At 35.2% G+C, this 22326-nt stretch overlaps 2 protein-coding genes across 4 annotated transcripts in view; one reads left to right on the plus strand and one right to left on the minus strand.

Annotated features, from left to right (window-relative positions):
- The window catches only part of DCDC1 (doublecortin domain containing 1), a 479157-nt gene extending 461170 nt beyond the window's left edge, over positions 1-17987 (minus strand). For both annotated transcript variants that reach the window (XM_042906361.1, XM_042906360.1), the window contains exons 1-3: positions 17902-17987; positions 12864-12930; positions 12501-12577 (exon numbers count right to left, since the gene is read on the minus strand). In XM_042906361.1, coding sequence (XP_042762295.1) covers positions 12501-12521 — 21 coding nt within the window. In that variant the 5' untranslated portion in view covers positions 12522-12577; positions 12864-12930; positions 17902-17987. The remainder of the gene's footprint in view (positions 1-12500; positions 12578-12863; positions 12931-17901) is intronic.
- A 60-nt stretch (positions 17988-18047) lies between these two features.
- DNAJC24 (DnaJ heat shock protein family (Hsp40) member C24) overlaps positions 18048-22326 on the plus strand; it is a 59027-nt gene continuing 54748 nt past the window's right edge. For both annotated transcript variants that reach the window (XM_042904487.1, XM_042904488.1), the window contains exons 1-2: positions 18048-18110; positions 18915-19058. In XM_042904487.1, the coding sequence (XP_042760421.1) occupies positions 18948-19058 (111 nt within the window). In that variant the 5' untranslated portion in view covers positions 18048-18110; positions 18915-18947. The remainder of the gene's footprint in view (positions 18111-18914; positions 19059-22326) is intronic.

Below are 22326 nucleotides of genomic sequence, written 5' to 3' on the forward strand. Positions count from 1 at the left end.
TAAATGGAGCCCTATGTTTATGACAACATTATTTATAATAGACAATATATGGAAGTAACCCAAGTATCCATCCACAGATGAATGGATAAAGAAGTGGTATGTGTGTGTGTGTATATATATATATATGTGTGTATATATATAAATTATATTTATATAAAATAAAATATATATTTTTATATATATGTAATATATATATATATATATATATATATATATATATATATATATATATAAATGGAATATTACTCAGCCATAAAAATGAGTGAAATCGTGCCATTTGCAATAACATGGATGAACCTAGAGGATATAATGCCAAGTGAAATAAATCAGAGAACGAAGAATATTTATGATTCCACTCATTTATGGAATTTAAGAAACAAAGCAGGAAGCCTTGCTGGCTCAGTCAGTAGAGCATTCAACTCTCGATCTCAGGATCTTGAGTTCAAGCTCCATGCTGGGCCTAGAGATTACTTCAAAAAACCACACAACACCAAACCAAACAAATGAACAAAGAAGAAAATATACAAACAAAAAAACAGACTGAAATATAGAGAACAAACTCTGGTGGTTGCCAGAGAGAGGTAGGTGAGGGTATGGTGAAATAAAGAGGGTTAAGAGTACACTTAACTTGATGAGCACTGAGAAATATATGCAATTGTTAAATCATTATAATGTACACCTGAAACTAATCTGTGTATTAATTCTACTTGTATTTAAAAAAACATTACCACTAACATTAGCACTCAAAAATGAAATACTGAAGTATAAATCTAATAAAATATGTATAAGATCTATATGAGAAAAACTAAAAAAGCCCAGAAACAAACCCACATAAATATAGCCAACTTAAGTTTGACAAAGGAGCAAAGTCAATACAATGGCATAAAGATAATCTTTTCAACAAATAGTGCCATAGCAACTAGGTTTGCACATGCAAAAAAAAAAAAAAAATGAATCTAAACACAGACTTCATATCCTTCACAAAAATTAGCTCAAAATTAATCAAAGAACTAAATGTACAACACAAAACCATAAAACTCCTAGAAATTGAAGTAGGAGAAAACATACATGACTCGGGTATGTCAGTGACTTTTCAGCTATAACACCAAAGGGATGCTCCATGAAAGAAATCATAGGCTAGACTGCTGTATTAAAATTAAAAACTTCTAGTGTGCCCAGCTGGCTCAGTCAGTAGAGAATGTGACTCCTGATCTTGGGGTTGTGAGTTTGAGCCTCATATTGGGTGTAGAGATTACTTAAAAATATAATCTTAAAATAATTAATAGCTTCTGCTATGTGAAAGACAGTATCAAGAGAATGAGAAGACAAACCACAAACTAGGAGAAAGTATTTGCAAAAGGTACATCTGATAAAGGACTGTTACCCAAAATATACAAAGAACTCTTAAAACTCAGCAATAAGAAAGCAAACAACCTGATTAAAAAGGGGCAAAAGATTTGGGCACCTGGGTGGCTCAGTCAATTAAGCTTTGGCTCAGATCATGATCTCATATTTCATGAATTCAAGCCCTGCATCAGGCTCTGCGCTGACAGTGTGGAACTTGCTTTGGATTCTCTCTCTGTCTCTCTCTCTCTCTATACCCCTCTCCTGTTTGCTCTCTGTCTCTCTCAAAATGAATAAATAAACTTTAAGAAAGCGGCGGGGAGGGGGGGGGCAAAGACTTTGACACCAGATCAAATAAGATGTACAAATGGAAAATAAGCATATGAAAAGATGCTCCACATCATATGTCATCGGGGGCATGCAAACTACACTAACATAGGTAACTCTAACACATCTATTAGAATGACCAAAATCCACAACAGTGACAATGCCAAATGCTGACAATTGGCATTGCTGGTGAGAATGCAAAACAGTACAGTCACTTTGGAAGATGGTTTGGTGGTTTCTTACTTTTATCACATGATACTTTTATCACATGATTCAGCAATCATGCTTCTTGGCATTTATCAAAGGATTTGAAAATGTATGTTTACACAAAAATTTGCACATGAATGTTTATAGCAGCTTTACTCATAATTGCTAAAACTTGAAAGCAACCAAGATGTTCTGAATTCAATGGGTAAATAAACAAACCATGAAATGTTATTCAGTACTAAAAAGAAATGAACTATTACAGTATGAAAAGACATGGAGGGACCTTGAATGCATACTATTAAGTGAAAGAAATCAATCTGAAAAGGCTATGTACTGTATGATTCTAACTACATGACATTCTGGAAAAGGCAAAACTGTGGAGACATTAAAATGTCAGTGGTTGTTAGGAGTTTGGGGAGGTAGGAATGAACAGAGAGAGCACAGATGATTATTACAGTAGTGAAAATACCATATATAATACCATAATGATGGATACATTTGTACAAACCCATAGAATGCACAACACCAAGAGTGAGCAATATGGAAACTATGGACTCCAGGTGATTATGATGTCAATGTAGGTTTATCAGTTGTAACAAATATACTATTCTGGTGGGGCATATTGATAATGGGAGTGATTGTGTGTGTGAAGGTAGGGGTTTTTATGGGAAATCTTGTACTTTTCCTTCAATACTGCTGTGAATCTTAAAAAGCTTTAATTTTAAAAAAGCCTTCAGGTCATTGTTCTACAGTTTCCAGCACAGATAGCTTGTACATATTTAACGGGATAAAAGTCAGAGTTAACCTCCAAAGACCAGTCTCAAGCAATGCACATTTGGAAATTAGGTATAACTCTTGGCCATATTTCATCTAGTCAGAATGTGTATCTGTTCATTGAGGACTACTGTAGCATTCCAGCAATGGAATACCATATTTCTTGTCACCTGATTTCCCTCACTGATTTAATTGCCATTAACTTCCCCCCAGTGTTGAACAATTGTCTCCACACCACAGTAAAAGCTATTATACCCCGTGGTTCCACCCTCAGGTATATTAAAATATTGTCCAAGATAATGACCTTATTAGGAGACATGTGGAAGGCTATCCTTTCAGATATTTCATTTTGTAAAGGCTCATCTCTCACAGAGTTTGTCTAGAGACCAACCATTCAATTCAGTGAAGGAAAATACTTGATTTCTTCATGAAATTTTACTTTTGTGTTGTATACACATATAAAATGTATATTAATCACCTAGACTGCTAATTACTTTTAATGAATTTTTCAGCAACAGTAATACAGCTTACTGTAGAACAGTCTATTTTTCTAATTTTTGAATTTAATAGTTGTATTCCAGTGGAAACCTATGTTATCAAAATTTGTGTTATAAAAATAATAGTTCAATTGGAAAAACAAAATTGGGAAGGTTAAGGACTTGAGCTCCAGACTCTCAAATAAGTTATTTTTCCTGTTATAATGTTTTGTTCTAATAGCAATAATCATATAACTATATAAACTAAACATACTAGGATAAACCCAGCCATCCAACTTTTTGCCTTATTCTATGCTACCAGAACAATGGTTAGCAGAGCAGTTCTTGCACATTCTTATCATTTCATTATCCTGTCACCCATTATTATGATAAACAAGTTTACTTAAACATAAAGAAGGCATCTATCTTTGTGGTCTTCCAAATGTGTTTTCCCTAAAACCACTTTGTTAATTCCTGATCCCATCATTACTCCATTCAATCCATCAAATATTTAAGTACCAACTCTTCCCAGACTTTAAAATACCCAACAAATGGGCGGGGGGGGGGGGGGGCAGGGCATGGGGTGGCTCAGTAGGTTAAGCTTCTGATTCTTGATTTCTGCTCAGGTAATGATCTCATGGTTCATGAGTTTGAGCCCTACGTCAGGCTCTGTGCTGGCAGCATGGAGCCTGCTTGGGATTATCTCCCTCTCTTCCTGCCCTCCCCACTCACTCACTGTCTCTCAAAATAAATAAATAAACATTAAAAAAAAACAGATAACAAATGGATAAACAAGATGCAGTATATACATATACAATGGAATATTATTCAGCAATCAAAAAGAATGAAATTTTGCCATTTGCAACAACATGGATGGAACTAGATGGTATTAATGTTAAGTGAAAAAAGTCAAAGAAAGACAAGTATCATATGATTTCACTTATATGTGGAATTTCAGAAACTCAACAGATGAACATAGGGGAAGGGAAGGAAAAATAAGATAAAAACAGAGAGGGAAGCAAACCATAAGAGACTCTTAAATACAGAGAACAAACTGAGGGTTGCTGGAGGGGTTTGGGGTATGGGTATGGGCTAAATGGGTGATGGGCATTAAGGAGGCACATGTTGGGATGAGCACTGGGTGTTCTATGTAAGTGATGAATCACTAAATGGTACTCCTGAATTCATTATTACACTATGTTAACTAACTTGGATTTAAATAAAATTTAAAAATTAAAAAAATAATCGACAATGAATTCAATGTTGAACAAAACAACATTGTTTCTCCACTAGTTGAATTTTCATGAATGAACATAAACAGAATTTTCATTAACTTGCCCTATTAAAAACAACTTGAATGATGATAATTGGACTTATTATCAAAATGTCCATACTGATATTAGAAAGAAAAGTACAAAAAAAGCCTCTTATTTTTCATTTACTTAAAAATCTTTTTTTATGTTTATTTATTTTTGAGAAAGAGAGACAGAGTGAGAGCAGGAGAGGGGCAGAGAGAGAGGGAGACACAGAATCTGAAGCAGGATCCAGACTCTGAGCTGGCAGCACAGAGCCCGACATGGAGCTTGAACTGACAAACCATGAGATCATGACCTGAACAAAAGTCAGACGCTTATCCAACTGAGCCACCTAGGCTCCCCCAAAATAAAGTCTCTTATAATCTCCTACCCTTGGAGTTAGCCACCATTATAATTTTTGCATATTTGCTTACAGACTTTCATTTATGATTTTACAAATAAAGCCTTTTCTTTAAACAAAAGTGTGACCATATTATATATATAGTTTCTATACAGTTGTGTTCACTGAATGAGAATATTCTTATGTTATTAAATATTTGTTGAGAACATATTTGTATTATTTTTTTAACATTTTTTAATCTCACAAATCATGAGATCATGACCTGAGCTGAAATCAAGAGTCGGACTCTTAACCTAAAGGCCCAGGTGTCCCTTTATTATTTTTTTAATATGCTAGCTAGTTGCTCCAAATGCTTCCTATTATAAATAAAGCTGTGGTTCTTATATGAACCTTGACCACACCACAGAAAAGTTTCTTAAGAAGTTTTAGAAGTTATATTCTCAGATCAAAGTGTATGAACAATTTTAAGGCTGTGGATATTCATTTCCAAATTGGATTTGTTTTTAGAAATGTACCAATGGGTGCACTGGTACCAGAAATAGTATATGAAAACCTATCTAAAAGCACCCATTCCATTATTTCTTAACCTGACCAATTTTAGAGTAATTTTCTAACTGGTAGTGAAAATTTAATTTTTAAAATTATCACTATTTAAATTCTTCATCATATTAAGACTCAATGAGGAATATTAAGGGATAATCAGAGAGATTTTTGTGGGCTATAAATTATTTTAATTCTACTTACAAATCATTCAATTAAAAGAAGAAGTTCCTAAAATATAGCATATATATGTTAAACTTCTAGATATTTTACAGATAACTGAGTTCAACATATCCAATTAGCCCAATACCCCCTTTCCCATATACTTATGAGAACATATCCAATTATCTTGAAAAAAGCAATTAAAATTACTATTAATAATCTTAATACTAGGACATGTTATAATTCATTTGATAATTACATTTCCCACAAAGATACTGTCAACATAAACTGTGAAACTACAGATCCATCCTGTTTACAAGTATCAGAGACAATATGCTCACTATTCTGTTGTACTTAAATGTTGTATTGCAGCTTTTCTTAACAGGTAATATGTGACATGAAACATGTCTGATTTTATGCTTCATAACTTCCATTCTGATGTTTAACATTAAGAAATTATATTTATGTATCACACATGTCAGAAAATAATTTAAATAAACTAAGAAAACTAAAGCCTCTCATTTCACATGCAAAATATAAATCTTTTATTCATAGATATCAAAGAACCATCTGCAATCAGAAATGCAAACTATTTATATTTTCTGATTTAGGTAGCTAACATTAAATATTTTATCTAAGTGTTCTTGTTTAATATTTTCAGAAATGTGTTACGGATCAAAATACTGTCATAAAAATAAGAAAAATCAAGAGGCCACCTTTTAAGATTGATTCATAAGTTTTAAAAATTCTTATTTCTATTTTCATTCTGATTTTTGTAACAAGGAAAAAAATGTAATTATTTTGAATATAAAAACATACACCAGAAAAGGGACCATTTAAACTAGGTTGAAGTTTACATTATTTATTGCTATTTTTCCTCAAAAATATGCATTAGAATAAATATTTTTCTAAGCTTCAAAATAAATACAGTACCTGGTTCTAGCATATTTATTTTTTTGAAAAGGTGTTCTGAATCTCAGACAACATAAATACTAGGCAGTGTGGTGGTTGCCATAGTAACAAATAAATAGGTGCATAAAAATACATTCTATTTTTCAAATGTATACATTTTTTTCACAAATATGCATATTTTATAGGTAAAAGATTATTCAACCCTTGCTTTTCCTTCCTTTTTAGAGAGAGAGAAACATCTAATGCTTTAGAAATAAAAGGTTCTCATGTAGCAATAAAGCAGGCTCAAAAAAGTTTCAAAACACTATATGGGAAATCGTAAGGTTTTCATGTCAATTTTCCAAAATGAAGACAGGAAAAAAAACTCCTTTGATTTTATATTACATTAATGGTTAGTTCTTTAGGTAAGGATAAAATTGCACAAACTTCTTTTCCTCATAAGCATGAAATTCCCTTTTATTTTGCATAAGTTTATTATTCACATGCATTAAATGTAGCACTTGACCATGACCATGAAAAGCTGGAAGCTCTGTTGATCACAAAGAAAAGCTCAAGAAGTTTAATACTAACCCATGAACTACTACTTGAATCAATAATCTGAAAATATTTATGCCAATGTTCTAAATTGGAGTTCAAAGAGTTCCTTCCTTTCTCCTCTCCCTTCATTAAAATATAATCTTCCTGTTTACAGGTACCCTAGAAGTCACAGAAAGTACATTGAAAAAGTGTTCTGAGTTTTATACTTACAGCTTAGGAGAAATTACCATACATTTTATAGGGCTGGAGAGGGGCAGTGTTATAAGCTATGCCATTAAGTTTGAAATCTTACTGAAAGGTAGTGGGGTAAACCAACCAAAACAGAACAGGAATATTGCTCAACTATTACTGGGCAAGAAATCCTTCAAATCCAATCACATTAATTTGGACTTCCAATTTGTTTCAATAACAATTATCATGTAACATTCTCCTAGAGTGAGAATTCAAAAATTTTAAAAGATCACCATCTAGGCAGAGAGTCAAATAAGAGGTGACAAAGCAGTACTCTCTAGCTCACCTTGTGCTAACTCCTTGCCGGAGAAGCCATGCACCCTAACGGCTAAGGACTGACTGAACTAGCAAAGAGGAGCATCCTTCTCAAGCATACACATGATCCTATTTACTCTTATTGAAGAGAAATCAACTTTTTTTTCCTAGGGGAGATAGTAAATTTAAACTTTAAGAAGTAAAAAAAAAATGAATTAAGATATTAATCAGATATTTATTGGAATAGAATAGGTTATACCGATGATGTGACTCCTGCAAAAGGTACAGCAACAACAACAAAACCATCATCTTGTCATTCTTCTCCCCCCCCCCCCGCCCCCCGCCCAAGCTTTTAAACTATGTCCCTCTGCTTTTACCATCTTAAAGTGATGGAAAAATATCCCTGGAGACTGGAAAAGGGAAACATATCATTCTTTAAAATAAGGGGAGAATGATTTTGGTAATTAGCTTAGTTTTACCTGGGAACATGTAATAACAAATTAAACAATCAATTAGTAACACCTAGAAGGGCATGAAATACTGGGAAACAACCAACAGAGTATCTCAAAAGCCAAATATGCCAAACGAACTTAATATCTTTGTTTCTGATAGAATGACAGGTCATATTATCAAGTAAGAAGTGAGTATTACAGTCTATTTCAGTGTTGTAAGCCTTTTTATTTATTCTCCAATCCAGAATAAGCAAAAATGGTTAAGAAAAAAAGAATGTAAAAACTGGCTTCATTGCAAAACCAGTGGCTACTGACACATTTCCTCTCTCTTGAGGATCTATTTCAGAGCTGTTTTTATTGATGACTAGTCAGGAATCTTGACCTACTTTATGTTTAGCTTCATCACATTAGGTCTCTGAGATGTCTCAAAATTTTAAAGTTTATTTCCTTAGTTTTCTTCCAACTTGTTGACTCCTCTTTTCCCTAAGGATCTTAAATGGCTTGTTGCTTCAACTAAGTGATGCTGCACTGGGATAAGACATAAATCCATTTTAGGTAGAAATTTTCAGAAAGAAAGAGGGAGTGCTTTGTGAATTAAATTAAAAGGATTGTCTGAGACTAGAGAAACTCATAAGTAATGGAATGGTATTTAGGTTTTTTTTTTTTATATTTTATTTATTTTTGAGAGAGAGAGAGAGAGAGAGAGTGAGCAAGGGAGGGACAGAGAGAGAGGGAAACATAGAATCCAAAGATAGGCTCCAGGCTCAGAGCTGTCAGCACAGCTGACAATGTGGGGCTCAAACCCACGAACTGTGAGATCATGACCTAAGCCGAAGTCGCATACTCAACTGACTGAGCCACCCAGGCGCCCCATGGAATAGTATTTAAATAGAAGTGCAGGGGTGCCTGGGTGGCTCAGTCAGTTAAGCATCCAACTTCTGCTCAGGCCACATGGGGCTTTGTGCTGACAGCTCAGAGCTTGTGGGCTGCTTCAGATTCTGTGTCTCCCTCTCTCTCTCGGCCCCTCTCCTGCTCGAGCTCTGTCTCTCTCCCTCTCTCTCTCTCTTAAAACAAAATTAACTAGAAGTGCTCATAAAAACACTCAAAGCTTAAGTAGTGAAGAATAGCTGTTATTTAGTTAGAAAAGGGAGACCTGTAAAGAAGATGAAGGGTGTGGAGTCAAGAAATGAACACATTTTTCAAGAAGAGACGTCTCTGTGGCATATGACCACCAAGCTAAGCACACAGAGGGTCAGACACATAAATACGGTGGAAAGAGGCGACAGTTGAAAAAGGAAATAAAAAATTTGGTCTGTATTACAGAATCAGACAAGAGCCAATTGCTATGTTGAACAGAGCTGCCTATTGGACCAGGACAATTGCAGTTCCTCATTATGTAATTAACAGCCCTGTTTTCCCAACTTTTGTTACTATTTAAACATAAAGATATGTTTAAGGAAGAAGAAACTTTGGTCCCTGAATTGTTTGATCTTAACTATTTTTCTAAGTCTAAATACCATGTAAGCAATCATCAGAGATTCTCTCAAGCTAGAGAGGAGAGTGTCCTTTGGACATTATCTGTGCAGGATAAGCAAGAAGGAAACTGGGGGAAACCCCAACCTTTCTCCCTTCCACTCTCCCAAGAAAAAGCAGTCAAATTCTTCTCTTCTATTCTCATCTTACAACATTCTAGAATGTTTCTACATTATGAGAAAGTTTTGCCAAATAAAACTGACTTTATAACTAAAAATACTAAGAGCAGGGGGAATATTTATATTTACCAAGCCAAGACTACAATCAATAATTTATTTATTTTAATAACTGAAGAAAAAATAAAGAAAATAGTCCTGTAGGTCAGGACACATGAAGGCAGTGAACTGGAATAAAAGGATCTCTGGAACTAAGCCAAGAAATTCTGGAGTTCTTCTTTTTTTTTTTTTTTTTTTAAAGTAGGCTTCATGCCCAGGAAGGAGCCCAATGAGAGGCTTGAACTCACAACGCTGAGATCAAGCCCCTGAGCCGAGATCGAGAATCAGATACTTAATGGACTGAGACACCAGGCGTTCCCATCCTTTTTAATTTTTATTTATTTATTTATTTATCTATCTATCTATCTATCTATCTATTTATTTATTTATTTATAGAAATTCTGGAGTTCTTGTCTTAGGTTTGGGCCAGACCTGGGGTAAATTCTTATATATATATATAAATTAATTCACTTGGGTCAAATGAACCCAAATGTATTTCTAATCATTTCAAATGCTGTAAGCTTGTGAATTCTCCCTGTATTAAAGATTATTATCTAGTTTCTGGACCAATCTTTGCTCTAAAAGTCCAAGGCTGGGAACCAAGTAACAACAGTACTTAAGTCCTGATGACAGGTTTAGCCTCATCTCGCTGAAGCAAGACACTAGGGAAACAGCATATACCATGCACTGGGACTGAAGGACTTGTTACAGAGGACCTAGAAAAATCTTCTTTTACATCTGGTTATATTTTCTTATCTTACTTCTTTCACAGTATTATCTGACTTTAAACTAAGACTAACATAAGATCTATATCTAAGTATATCTTGAATATATTTAGAATATATATATTGATATATCTGAATATTGTATATATGTATATCAACAAAATTCACTATCTCATTTTTTTTAAAGACTGTATTTTTAAGTAATCTCCTAGCATGGACCTCAAACTCACAACCCCAAGATTAAGAGTCACATTCTCCACTGACTGAGCCAGTCAGGCACCCCTACTATCTCATTTTCAAATTAGATGTTTTAAATGCTTAATTTAAATAATACATGTACATTGACTATGAAATAATTTTTCCTTTTCTTATACAAAAATAAGAAAAGTGATTTAAGTTACCCCAAATATAAATAAAAACAAAAATTAAGTTAATATTCATAGAGATTAACACTGCAGATCAGGATTTATACTACAAACAAAGACAAAAATCATACAGTCTTTCAAATTAATATATCTGACTGTCTTTCCCTAATGCTCCTGCTTCACCTGCAGCACATCAGACAAGGTAATAATTTATGATAATCATATGAAAATATACAATTAATATTCATCACCTCTCATTCCTCATCACTTTAGATGATCAGTAATGCAGAGTGAAAATGCTGTCAGATTTCTAATTGCTTTGTAATGGGCTTGAAACAGGGAAATCATTAAAGGCAAACAATCTGTCATTTGTCTGTTACTTTATCTATCACACAAAAAAACTCATTAAAGAAATTGCTAATGAACTACAAAAGACTATACTCATGGTGCTTCTACAGTAGATTAACAAGTAATACTATGAATTGCTTAAAATATTTTAAAATATGATATTTTGTGGAAATTCATCAGAAAACATTCATCTATTTTCATCAGAAAACATCTACAGTATATTTTTTAAGCCATGTGGCTTCATTATTTTGGCATCTAATCCATCATTACAGAAGAAGTCCCTTTAGCATATAAGATTTGTTTTTCATCATTCTCTAAATAATTAAGCTGAAAGGTTGCAAGAAGAAGCTGAAACGCTAAATGTGTTTATTACCAGTAAACTGACACACATAAAAAAATGTACTATATTAACCCTGATGCTAAGTAAAGAATATATTTTAAAATTTGAATTTTACCCTCATACCTCTACAGATTTTGAACTGTTGAATTTGCAATGTGTCATTCATCTTAATACTATCATTATACAAAAATTGTATTCTACTATTAAAATGAACCATAACATTATTCTTTTTTTAAAATCATATGTTTAAGTAATCTCTAAACCCAGTGTGTGGGGCTTGAACTCACAACCCTAAGATCAAAAGTCATGTGCTCTCCAGACTGAGTCAGCCAGGTGCCCCAACCAGAGCATTATTAAACTCTGCATAACATTAATTAATTTGAAATCTTAAAGATATTAACCAATACTGAAATGTTCCATAACATTCCATCAAATAATTTGGGAGGGGAAACAAATCATTAAAAGACCACACCAAATTTTGTATGTCTTTATCAATGCTGCCTTTATATATGAGATTAGTATCAAAAAATCTCTAATAATGACACTAACCTAGTTTTAAAAACAAAGAGGTATATAAAACAACCTAGTAATGTTTTGTTGGCTATACAGTCCAGTTGCATTTTATTTTTGAAAAAAATATGAAAGTAATCCTGTTTTTCATTATGCTAATGATGAATGAAATCATGAATATATTTCCTATAGCAAAACATAAGAATATTTGTAATAAAGTCAAACTTTTTGAAAATATGTAGATCTATTCATATCTATTGGAATATATACAGATTTAAAAACCTCCATGCAATGGCATGTTCAGCCAGGTGCCATGGTTGAATATAGGAGTTAATTCCAAGCTAACTTCAAAAGGTTCCATAACACTCTGGAAACATCTTCATTATACTCTCTAATTGACTTAAACAGACTTCATATCAACTGTTTAACACATTTTAACCCACAAATTAACACCCTTTGATCACTTAGATTAACCTTTCTTCTGTGAGTCAATTACATGACAAAAATAAAATAAACTTTAAAAAATCAGTTTTAGAAAACTAAACTGGGGAAGGAAGAATGAATTTTAAAAAGGATATAAATGCACATTACCACTTGGTTGGAAGAGATCATCACAAGGTTTCAAATTTCAAGGTAATAGGAAAGTTCACAGATAAGCCAGAGTGGTCCTAAGAACAAAGAGAAAGGCATAAAGAAGTGAGTGAGGGTAATAAGTTGGTATTTATTATGATTATTAAAGAGAAACAGAAGATGGATTACAGACGATATCTTTAATAGGTTCATGGAAAGATTAAAACATCAGATGTGAAGAGGTAGCAAGACACGAACAAAAATTCCAGGTAAGATAAAGACCTCTAAAAGGGCTCAAACAAGGGTGAAAGAACACTGACACAAATGAAGTTAAACAAACAAGAAAAACACAGCAACAGGTGTGGTGCCAGCAAAAGTATTTACCTCTTTGTCTCTCCAGCTTAGTGGATTGCCTTGCTCCACCTCAATGAATGTTCACTGATGATTACTGCTGAAAAGACAAAAGAGAGAATAAATCAAGTGAAGACAACCAGTGATGGGAAAAAATGCAAAAATGAAAAACCATTTCTGAAAGATGAGGTACAATTGTTCAATAGGGCTGATTCTCAATACTGTCTAAAGCATTATGATAACATGCCAAAAAAAGAAAAAAAGTTTCTATAATTCTAACCATTCGTCTCTCCCTCCATCTAAACTTAATACTTAAATATTTGAAACTTACTACTTCCATGCATCTTCCTGGATTAGCCTCATTTTGAGTCAAGGATTTCAATCATTCAATAATCTGCCTTATTCTATTCACATTAACTATAAGTTAGTAACTGTCACAGCACCCGTATTTCCTCTGGCATAATACTTCTTCAGTTATTTCAGTTGCTTCTTTAATTGTCTGTTTACCCAGATAAACTCTAAGCTTTTATAAGGGCTACAGCCAACTGTCTTGTGTCTCTTGTAACAAAGTGTGGGACACATAGTAGATACTCGATAAGTGGTTTGTTGATTGAATGAATAAGTGAATGAAGGCTCTATATGTACTACGTGTATGTGTATATGTGTGTGTTTATCTCATCACTAGCTAGTTCTTGATGGTTTTCTATCTTCCCAATAGATTTTAAGTTGTTGTAGGGACAATCATCTAATTTCAGAACATAACCATAATAGTTTGTGGTACTTAAAAATAAATACAGCTTAGTTCACTGATATTAAAATCCTAAAAACTCAGAGATAAATAAGACCAAGAAAATTAAAGAAGAGTTGGTGATGAAACCAGTAGAAAGAGCCAAGTAAATATAATCCTAGGATAAAAATAGCAGAAATACATTGTATATAGTGCAAATATTATTCATCAATAAGAAGCACAATTTACTAACAGGATCTCAAAGTGAGAATTTATTAATGTGTGGTAGACATTAGTTAATGGGCAGATAAGTATTAAAGTGATGAATTGAATAAGAATGTGGTTTTTGACCACCACTACAACCAAGGGTCTTAAACCCTTGCTATATCTATACAACTATACTTACATCTACATCTATATCTACATTTAATTCTAGATATAGTACTTGATCAATCATCTTGAAGTTAAATATTTAACATATGCCTACGTCGCTTGTGTTAGATGCTGATGACACAGGAATTAAGAGGTTTTTGCCCTCTTTTGCCCTTTTTGCTTTTAATTTATCTACAAACTATAGTTCAACAAACATTTTGGTTTGGCATCATTTTTCCAACTCAATAGTTTGCAGCTTTCATTTGCTCTGTTTGAAAATTCCTAAAATACAGCTATGAATTCTTAATGTTCTAATATCCAAAACTGAGTAACAAATATTTCACTATTAATAATAATAACAACAAAAGCTAACCTTTCCTGTGTACTTACTACTCTTAGGCACTATTTTCTCACTGAATCCTCACAACAGACATAGAGGGAGATACTATTATTAATCCTATTTTACAGAGAAAGAAACCAAGGCATAGAGATTAATTAACTTAAAATGTTCACATAACCAGTAAGAGACAGAGCCTGGGTTCCAACCTATGCAGTCTGACACCAGAATTCATGCTCTTAACCATTGTGCTAACATAGTTTATATTTCTGCTATGTTAGTTTTACATAAAATGGATAAATTACTGGGATGCCTGGCTGGCTTAGTCGGTAGAACATGTGACTCTAGATCTCAGGGTCATGAGTTAGAGTCCCATGTTGGGTGTGGAGCCTATTTAAAAAAATTGGATAAATTACCTTCTTAAAATAAGATAGTGAGAAACAAAACTATTATAAATACACATCAACTTCAGATATGTGGCAAGATAGTTGGTGCTTAGTTTCTTTAAGAGGTGTCCCTGCCTTACAGACCTTACGGAATTAGGGAATCAGAACACACATCCAAAACGTATAATAGTACCCTGTGAGATAGGATGAGTGCAAATGAGGAGTACACACAGGACTTGCTATGAAAGTTGAGAGGAGGAACTAATTTCTAAGGATTGGACCATCATAAAAGGCTTGATGGAAGAGATGGGTCTTAAAGGAGGGATAAAATTGATGGGTGGAAACAAAGAGGAAAGATGGTATAAGCAAGGAGAACCACCTGAACGAAATTATGGATGAAGTACCAAGAAAAGATCCCATTGTTTAAACATTTCATGTAGGAGGTTAATAGGTGATGAGGCTAGAAAACTATGGATCATATTGGGGTGGTAAGTAAATACCAGGTTAAGGAGTTAGGACTTTATCTTCCATTTTATTTATTTACTTATTTTTTAAAGTAAGCTTTACACCCAACGTGGAGCTTAAACTCAACGACCCTGAGATCAAGAGTCACATGCTCTATTGATTGAGCCAGTCAGGCACCCCAAGACTTTATTCTCTAGACCTGGCTTGTTCAAAACAGCAGTCACTAGTTATATGTAGCTATTTAGCACCTGAGATGTGGCAAGTCCAAACTGAGAATAAGCAATACAGGTAAGATACACAGCAGCTTTTGAAAACTTAGCATGAAAAAGCAATGTAAAATACCATTAATAATACGTTGATTACATTTTGAAATGATCATACTCCAAATATATTAGGTTAAATAAAATATATTATTAAAAATCATTTCACCTCGTTTTATTTTCCTAATGGGGCTACTGGGAAGTTTAAAATTATATATGTGGCTTGCATCTGTGGCTTACATCATATTTCTATTGGGCAATAATGCTCTAGAAAAATAAAAATAAAGAAAAATGAGCAGGGATTCATGCAAAAAGTGTTTTAAAAGCTTATTCTGTAATAATAAATTCAGACTGTAAGACAACTGATCTGGCTTTCAACAAGCCAATGGCAGGAAAAGAAAAAAATACCTAGATAGCAATGAAGTGGGACTGCTATAGCTAAGATACTTAAGAAACAGAACATTGAAAACAATGTATAGATTTTGTTTGGATCATGATTCAAGCAAACTAACCATAAAAAGTCATTTCTGAGACAACTAAGGAAATGTAAATAGAGACTAGATATTGGATGCCATCAATGAGTTATTGATCATTTCAGTGGAATGACTTTATGGAGATGAAAGAAAAACTTGCAAACTAAAGTATGCTTTAGTGATGTGAGCTAGAGTATTCGAGATGAAATGACAGAAGACTTGGGAATTGCTAGGAGAAAAATGCTTATTTCTTACTATCTAAAACCTACCTACCTACATGCATACATACACACACAGAGCACACACACACATACACAAATATAAAAGAGTAACTTGAGAAAATGGAGGTACCGTGATCAGACTTTTCAGAATTTGGCTTAAAAAAAGGGAATAAAAGAGACAACACAATACCCTAGGGGATCATAAATCAAAGTTACATGCTCTTGCTGTAAAAATCGGAGGATCTGAGCATAACTATCTATATGAGGAAGCACTAAGCAGTGGAAAGGGGGGTGTTTGGGGGCTAAAATTTCAACAGGGTGTCAAGAAAGGTATTCAGAACAACACAGTTCATTCATATAAGGTATTTCCTTAGAGCCACACACAAGGTATGTTGGAACCAGGACTAAAATCAAATCCTCTAACTTGGCATAATGTTCTGTCTCTAATTTTAAACATGACAAAATCCTATGGAGAACCCAGTCTATACTTTTCACCCTGGATTTTCTCACTTTCTTGTGTCATTCAATTATTCTTTATACCATCATTAAATAATTTGGCCATATTAAAATATTTTACTTAATGTTCTTAGGTTTATCTTGATTGCTTCTTCAACTGAGACTTGGTAGAAGAAAGACAAAAAAGAAGAACAAAAGCAAATTTAAGCAGTAACAACAACAGAACCAACTTAACATCTCCAAGTGAAATTTAAATCATGTCGACAAAACACAACATGCAGTTTCACCTCTGGGTACAATGCAAGAAGAGAGGTCAGTGTAAGGTGAGCAGTATAGAGATAATAAATGGGAAGAACAGAAGGCAAAGCAGAATGAAGAAGGGAAAACTAACCAAAAAAACCTAACAGTAGCCTTTTGGAGTGCCCAACAACTGCCTCAAAGTGGAGTGGTTCATTCTGCTTTTTCTGTAACCTTGAAAGATAGCCTGGCTTCCCTGGTAATATGCTGACTTCCTGAGTGTCCTGTTCTGCTGCTATACAATTAGCTATTTTGCCTTGATGCTTGGTTTGTTTCCTCATCTACAAAATGGGATTTTAACACCTGCCTTATTAGCCTCACTGGGTTGAAGTGAAAGTGAAGCGAGATAGTAAATGTGAACGGATTTTTAAAAGTTACCAGTTGCTAAGATCTACAAGAAATAATTGGGTTGAAAATCTTTTCCAGGGTGGGGGCCTGGGTGGCTGAGTTAATTGAGCGTTGGACTCTTGATTTTGGCTTAGGGTCCTGGGATCCATTCCCCCACCCCGACCCCTCCACTGGCTGGGACTGACCACCATGGAGTCTGCTTGAGATTCTCTCCCTCTGTCTCTCTCTCTCTCTCTCTGTCCTTCTCCCCCATCTCCGTCGCGCGCTCTCTCAAATTAACAAAAAAAAAAAAAAAAAAAAAAAAAAAAACCTTTTCCAGAAAAAAAAACTATTCAAACTGAAAAGAAAAACTTCAATCGTCATAGGTTTTCTCTTAATTTTAGAATAAGAACATTCTTTTTTTTTTTTTTAGAATAAGAACATTCTAAGGCAAGTGTAGCGACAAGGGAGGAATTAGATCTCATCTTTCACATCCCCCTACTCCACCATTCCTCACCCCCCCACCCCCCCCACCCCCCCCACCCGCCACCTGCCGAAGAACCATCACCAACCACAAAAGGATTGGGAGCAGCGCTGGGCAGGGTAAGCGGAGGGAGCTTTGGGGAGGGCGGAGGAAGCCCGGGTGTGAAGTACTCTTGGGGGAGAGGAGAAACGCTACAGTCGCAGACCTGGGACAAAAGGGAGTTAGAAAGAAGCGAAAGACACCTCTTTTCACAGCCCGACACTTACTGCTGGTAAACTCCTTGGAAGCAGAGACTGGTTACCATAGCGACCGCGTCCAGGAGGGCGGAGCGCCTCTTGCTTGGTGTCTCGGCTATAAGAGCTCGACTAGAAACGTAGTCACGTCAGAGCAATGACTTCCGGCGGAAGGAGAAGCCGGTTCCGGGTTTTGGCAGGCTGCAGGCGAGGAGTGGGTACGAAGTACTGTAAGAAGTTTGGTAAGTTTGATACTGAGTAAAGGCAGCGGAGGGTATCCGCCTAAGGCTGGGTGGTACAGCCGCAGTGAGTACAGTGGATTCCCAAGTCTCAATTTTGAGGAGCTCCCCACCCCCATCTCTTGAAGTTACCGGCTGTGGGAAGAGGTTGCCTGATTTTTGGGGCTCCCGGCGAAGTCTGTTCTGTAGTCTAGAGGGCTGGGGTATCCTCCTGTGAGCACTTTCAGTTCTTTGTGAGCGCCAGAAACCGAGGGACTCTTGCTGTCTACCTGCCGCCCATGCTGACCGGCCCTTTCCCATATTACTCTATTGAGGTAATGTGGAAGAAACGTGAACACTAAGAAATGGAAACGCTAAGAGGGAATGCTCCCAAGTTCATTTTAATTCTTTGCTGTTTTGTTTTGCTTTCAACATTTTTTAAATTTGCCAACATTTATTAAATTTCTCTAGTGTGTTTACTGAGGACTTCTTGTGTGCCGCCTTTACCATGAGACTAGCACAAATACCTTCTTAGAGGTCATCACCGCTCGGGTTCATTTTCGGATTCTTTTTTCTTAATGCTATTATATATTCATTGATTTAAGATATAAGTGTATATCATGAAACCTGTAACACATGTTCCATCCTTGTCTGTATACTTACACGTGAGATTCTTGGGGCGTTTTGAATGAAAATGAAAATATATGCTTCATGAGGATTGTATTGTAATCATGATTTACTCAACTAAATATTAAAGAACTTAGAAACGTACTTGCGTATTTCTTCGATCCTGCAAACTAATGAATCGTCATCAATATTTTTATTAAGCCTATCCGAGAAGGCCCACTTCTTGTTCAGTGGATGATGGCATTTGAGCAGATACCAAAGAAGGATTGGTACAGCATTCTGGGGGCAGACCCATCTGCAAATATGTCAGACCTAAAACAAAAGTATCAAAAACTCATATTACTGGTAAGTCTTTGCTTGCAGATTTAAATCATGGGGGTTGGGGGAAACAGTTTTGTCTTAAGTGATGGGAAATTTAGGTTTCCCTAAAATGAATATATGATATCAAAGCAGGAGAAGTAAGGTATTAATTTGATTAGTTGAAAGTGTCAGTAATATTGTAAAAAAAAAAAAAAAAAAATTTTTTTTTTTTTTTTTTTTTTTTTTTTTTTTTTTATTTGAAATGGGAAAACATGGTTTGGAGCAAGAAATCTGAGTCATGCAGGTTGATTTGGAATCCTGATTCTACCACTAACTGTGGGAACTTGGGACAAGTTACTTTCCCCCTGTATGTGCCTCAGAGAGGATTAAATGAAATAGTCCATGTAAAGTGCTTAGAATAAGCAATGTTAGCATCCAGTAGCCACTAGCTACATGTGTCTATTGAGCATTTGAAATGTGGCTAGTCCAAAATGACATTTACTATAAATGTATAATACACAGCGGATTTTGAAGACTTAGTACAAAAAGAGAATATAGGCTCAGTCAGTTAAGCGGCCTACTTCGGCTCAGGTCATGATCTCGCGGTCCGTGAGTTCGAGCCCCGCGTCGGTCTCTGTGCTGACACCTCAGAGCCTGGAGCCTGTTTCAGATTCTGTGTCTCCCTCTCTCTGACCCTCCCGCATTCATGCTTTGTCTCTCTCTGTCTCAAAAATAAATAAACGTTAAAAAAAAAAAAAAAAAAAAAGAATATAAAATAATCTAAACTTTATGTTGATTACATATTGAGGTGATAAAAATTTGGGTATATTGGCTATTTTGCATATTTTGTACATAATGTATGCATATATTTGCATATAGTATAATAAAATATAAAATTAATTTAATCTGATTTTTGCTTTGATATTGCATATGTGGCTTGCATTTATAGTTTGTATTGTGTTTTTATTGAATAGTGCCCATTTATACACTGTTTTTCACACAACTCAATTCTTTTGTGAAATGAGTTGTATTTGTAAGTATATAGTATCTTTCTTAACTGTTATTTTAATTTTTTTCAGGCTATATTGTGAAGTTTCTTAAGCCAATGTCAGTAACTCTATGATGGTCTCCAGTTAACTTAGTTTACAAAAGGGATACAAAAGGGATAGAGCGTCATTACTTATGTAGCATTAGTTGTTCCTATAGTTTTTGTCAAATAGATCTGAGATTTTGCCAAAACTGTTTGTGTTTATTGTGAGAGACAGTAGCCATTTTACTGTCAGGAATGTATTACTATCCCTTCTTTAGGTAGTAAGCTGACTAAATGATACTAAGATTTCTTTTGTCTCAGAATTTTCAAGATTTCTTTCATTAAAGTAAAGTAGACTTGATTGAAAAATTTTTCCTCATACTGAATCATCCTTTTCCCTCATTTCAGTGAGGGTCGAGGCTGGAAAAGTAGACTGGGTCTAGATCATGCAGGCCTTTTAGTCCATGTTGACCTTTAATATGGCAATGAGAAGCCGTTTGCTCTTCATATATTAGCACTTGTCAAACACCAAAATGAGTGAGTCATTTTGCATACCCTCTCTTATCCTATTAGAGAGTTCCAGTTGCTCTAGATCTTCACCAACATTTGATGCTATTTGTCTCTTTCATTTCATCGATTGAGGGTTTCTCAATTTTGCTGCCATTGACATTTAGGGCAGGATAATTCTTTGTTATGTGGGGCTGCCCTGTGCAGTGTAGGATGATGAGCAGCATTCTAGATGCCAGTAACAACTAAAAATGTCTCCTGGGGGTCAAAATGGCCAACCTCCCCATTCCATTGAGAACCACCACCCAATTCTGTGTTTATAGTGATCTCTCATTGTGGTTTTGTTTTGTATTTCTCTGATGACTAATGATTGTAAGCATTTTTAAATGTTATTATTAGCCATTTGTATAATTATCTTTTCTGAGTGTCTTTTTTAAAAATCAAGTGTATTCTTGGGGCGCCTGGGTGGCTCAGTTGGTTAAGCGTCTGACTTCGGTTCAGGTCATGATCTCATGGTTTGGAGGGTTTTCTCTCATTTCTCCAGTCCTGTCCTCCAACTTTAGTAGGCCACTTGTACCAGTGCCTCATAGGTGAATGACTCTTGGCTGTCCTGTCCTATCTCTGTTCTTTCTTGTGAATACTTGGTAAAGGCCTATGGAATAGAATTGGTGGGCAGGTACAGTCTCTGTACATTTGGGGCCCATCCATAGGTGATGCCAGTCTGGAGTTGGCCCTTAAAAATGATTAAAAGTTTGTTTTCTTTTCTTTTCTTTTTTTTTTTTTTTTTTAAGTTTATTGATTTATTTATTTATTTTTTGAGAGAGACAGCATGAATTGGGGAGGGGGAGAGAGAGAGGGAGAGAGAAATCCCAAGCAGGCTCCATGCTGTCAGCCCAGTGTGGAGCTCGAATTCATGAACCATGAGATCATGACCTGAGCTGAAACCAAGAGGTGGACGCTTAACAGACTGAGCCACCCAGGCACCCCTAATTTGTTTTCTTCTTATCTACATCTGTGATGGCTTCCTGCTCCTGCTGCTGTGCCAAAGATAAAGCCAGTAATGGGTTTCTTCTCTTCTGGGGAGGACCTTTTCATTTTGAATTTGGATTCATTGGGTTTCTTTGAGTCCTCAGCTCCTTATTTAAGAAAACAAAACAAAACAAACAACTATGAGTTTGTAGGATATCTGGCCTGTTCTCCTGGATTATTCCTATCTGCATTAAAATGTACCATCATTTTTCCCATCTTTGGAAAAAAAAAAATCCAGCCTTTCTTTCAACCCATTTCTGCCAGTTGTTGCCCCAACTCTTCTATTGTTCTTCTTTAAAAAAAAAAAAAAAATGTTTATTTATTTATTTTGAGGTGGGGGAGTGGCAGAGGAAGAGGGAGAGAGAATTCCAAGCAGGGTCTGTATTATCAGCACAGAGCCTGATGTGGGTCTCTATCTCACAAACCATGAGTTCATGACCTGAGCTGAAATCAAGAGTCGGATGTTTAACCAACTGAGCCATCCAGGCACCCCTCTGTATTCTTTGTAGCAAAAAACATTTCAAAATGTTATCTCTATTTCCTTTCTCCAATTTTCCTCTTCCCAACTCTTGTAAACTTACTCCAGTGAGGCTTTGCTCCCATCACTACACTGAAACTGCTCTTATCAAGATTGCCAGTGATATCTGTAATGGGAAAAAACACAGTCCTCCTGTGTTTTTCCTTTACTCACACATAATTCTTCTGTCACCAGATGTGTGGATTTTCAACACATCAAGCAATTTTCTG

Source organism: Panthera leo, chromosome D1, assembly GCF_018350215.1.
Source record: "Panthera leo isolate Ple1 chromosome D1, P.leo_Ple1_pat1.1, whole genome shotgun sequence".
Lineage (NCBI taxonomy): Eukaryota > Metazoa > Chordata > Mammalia > Carnivora > Felidae > Panthera > Panthera leo.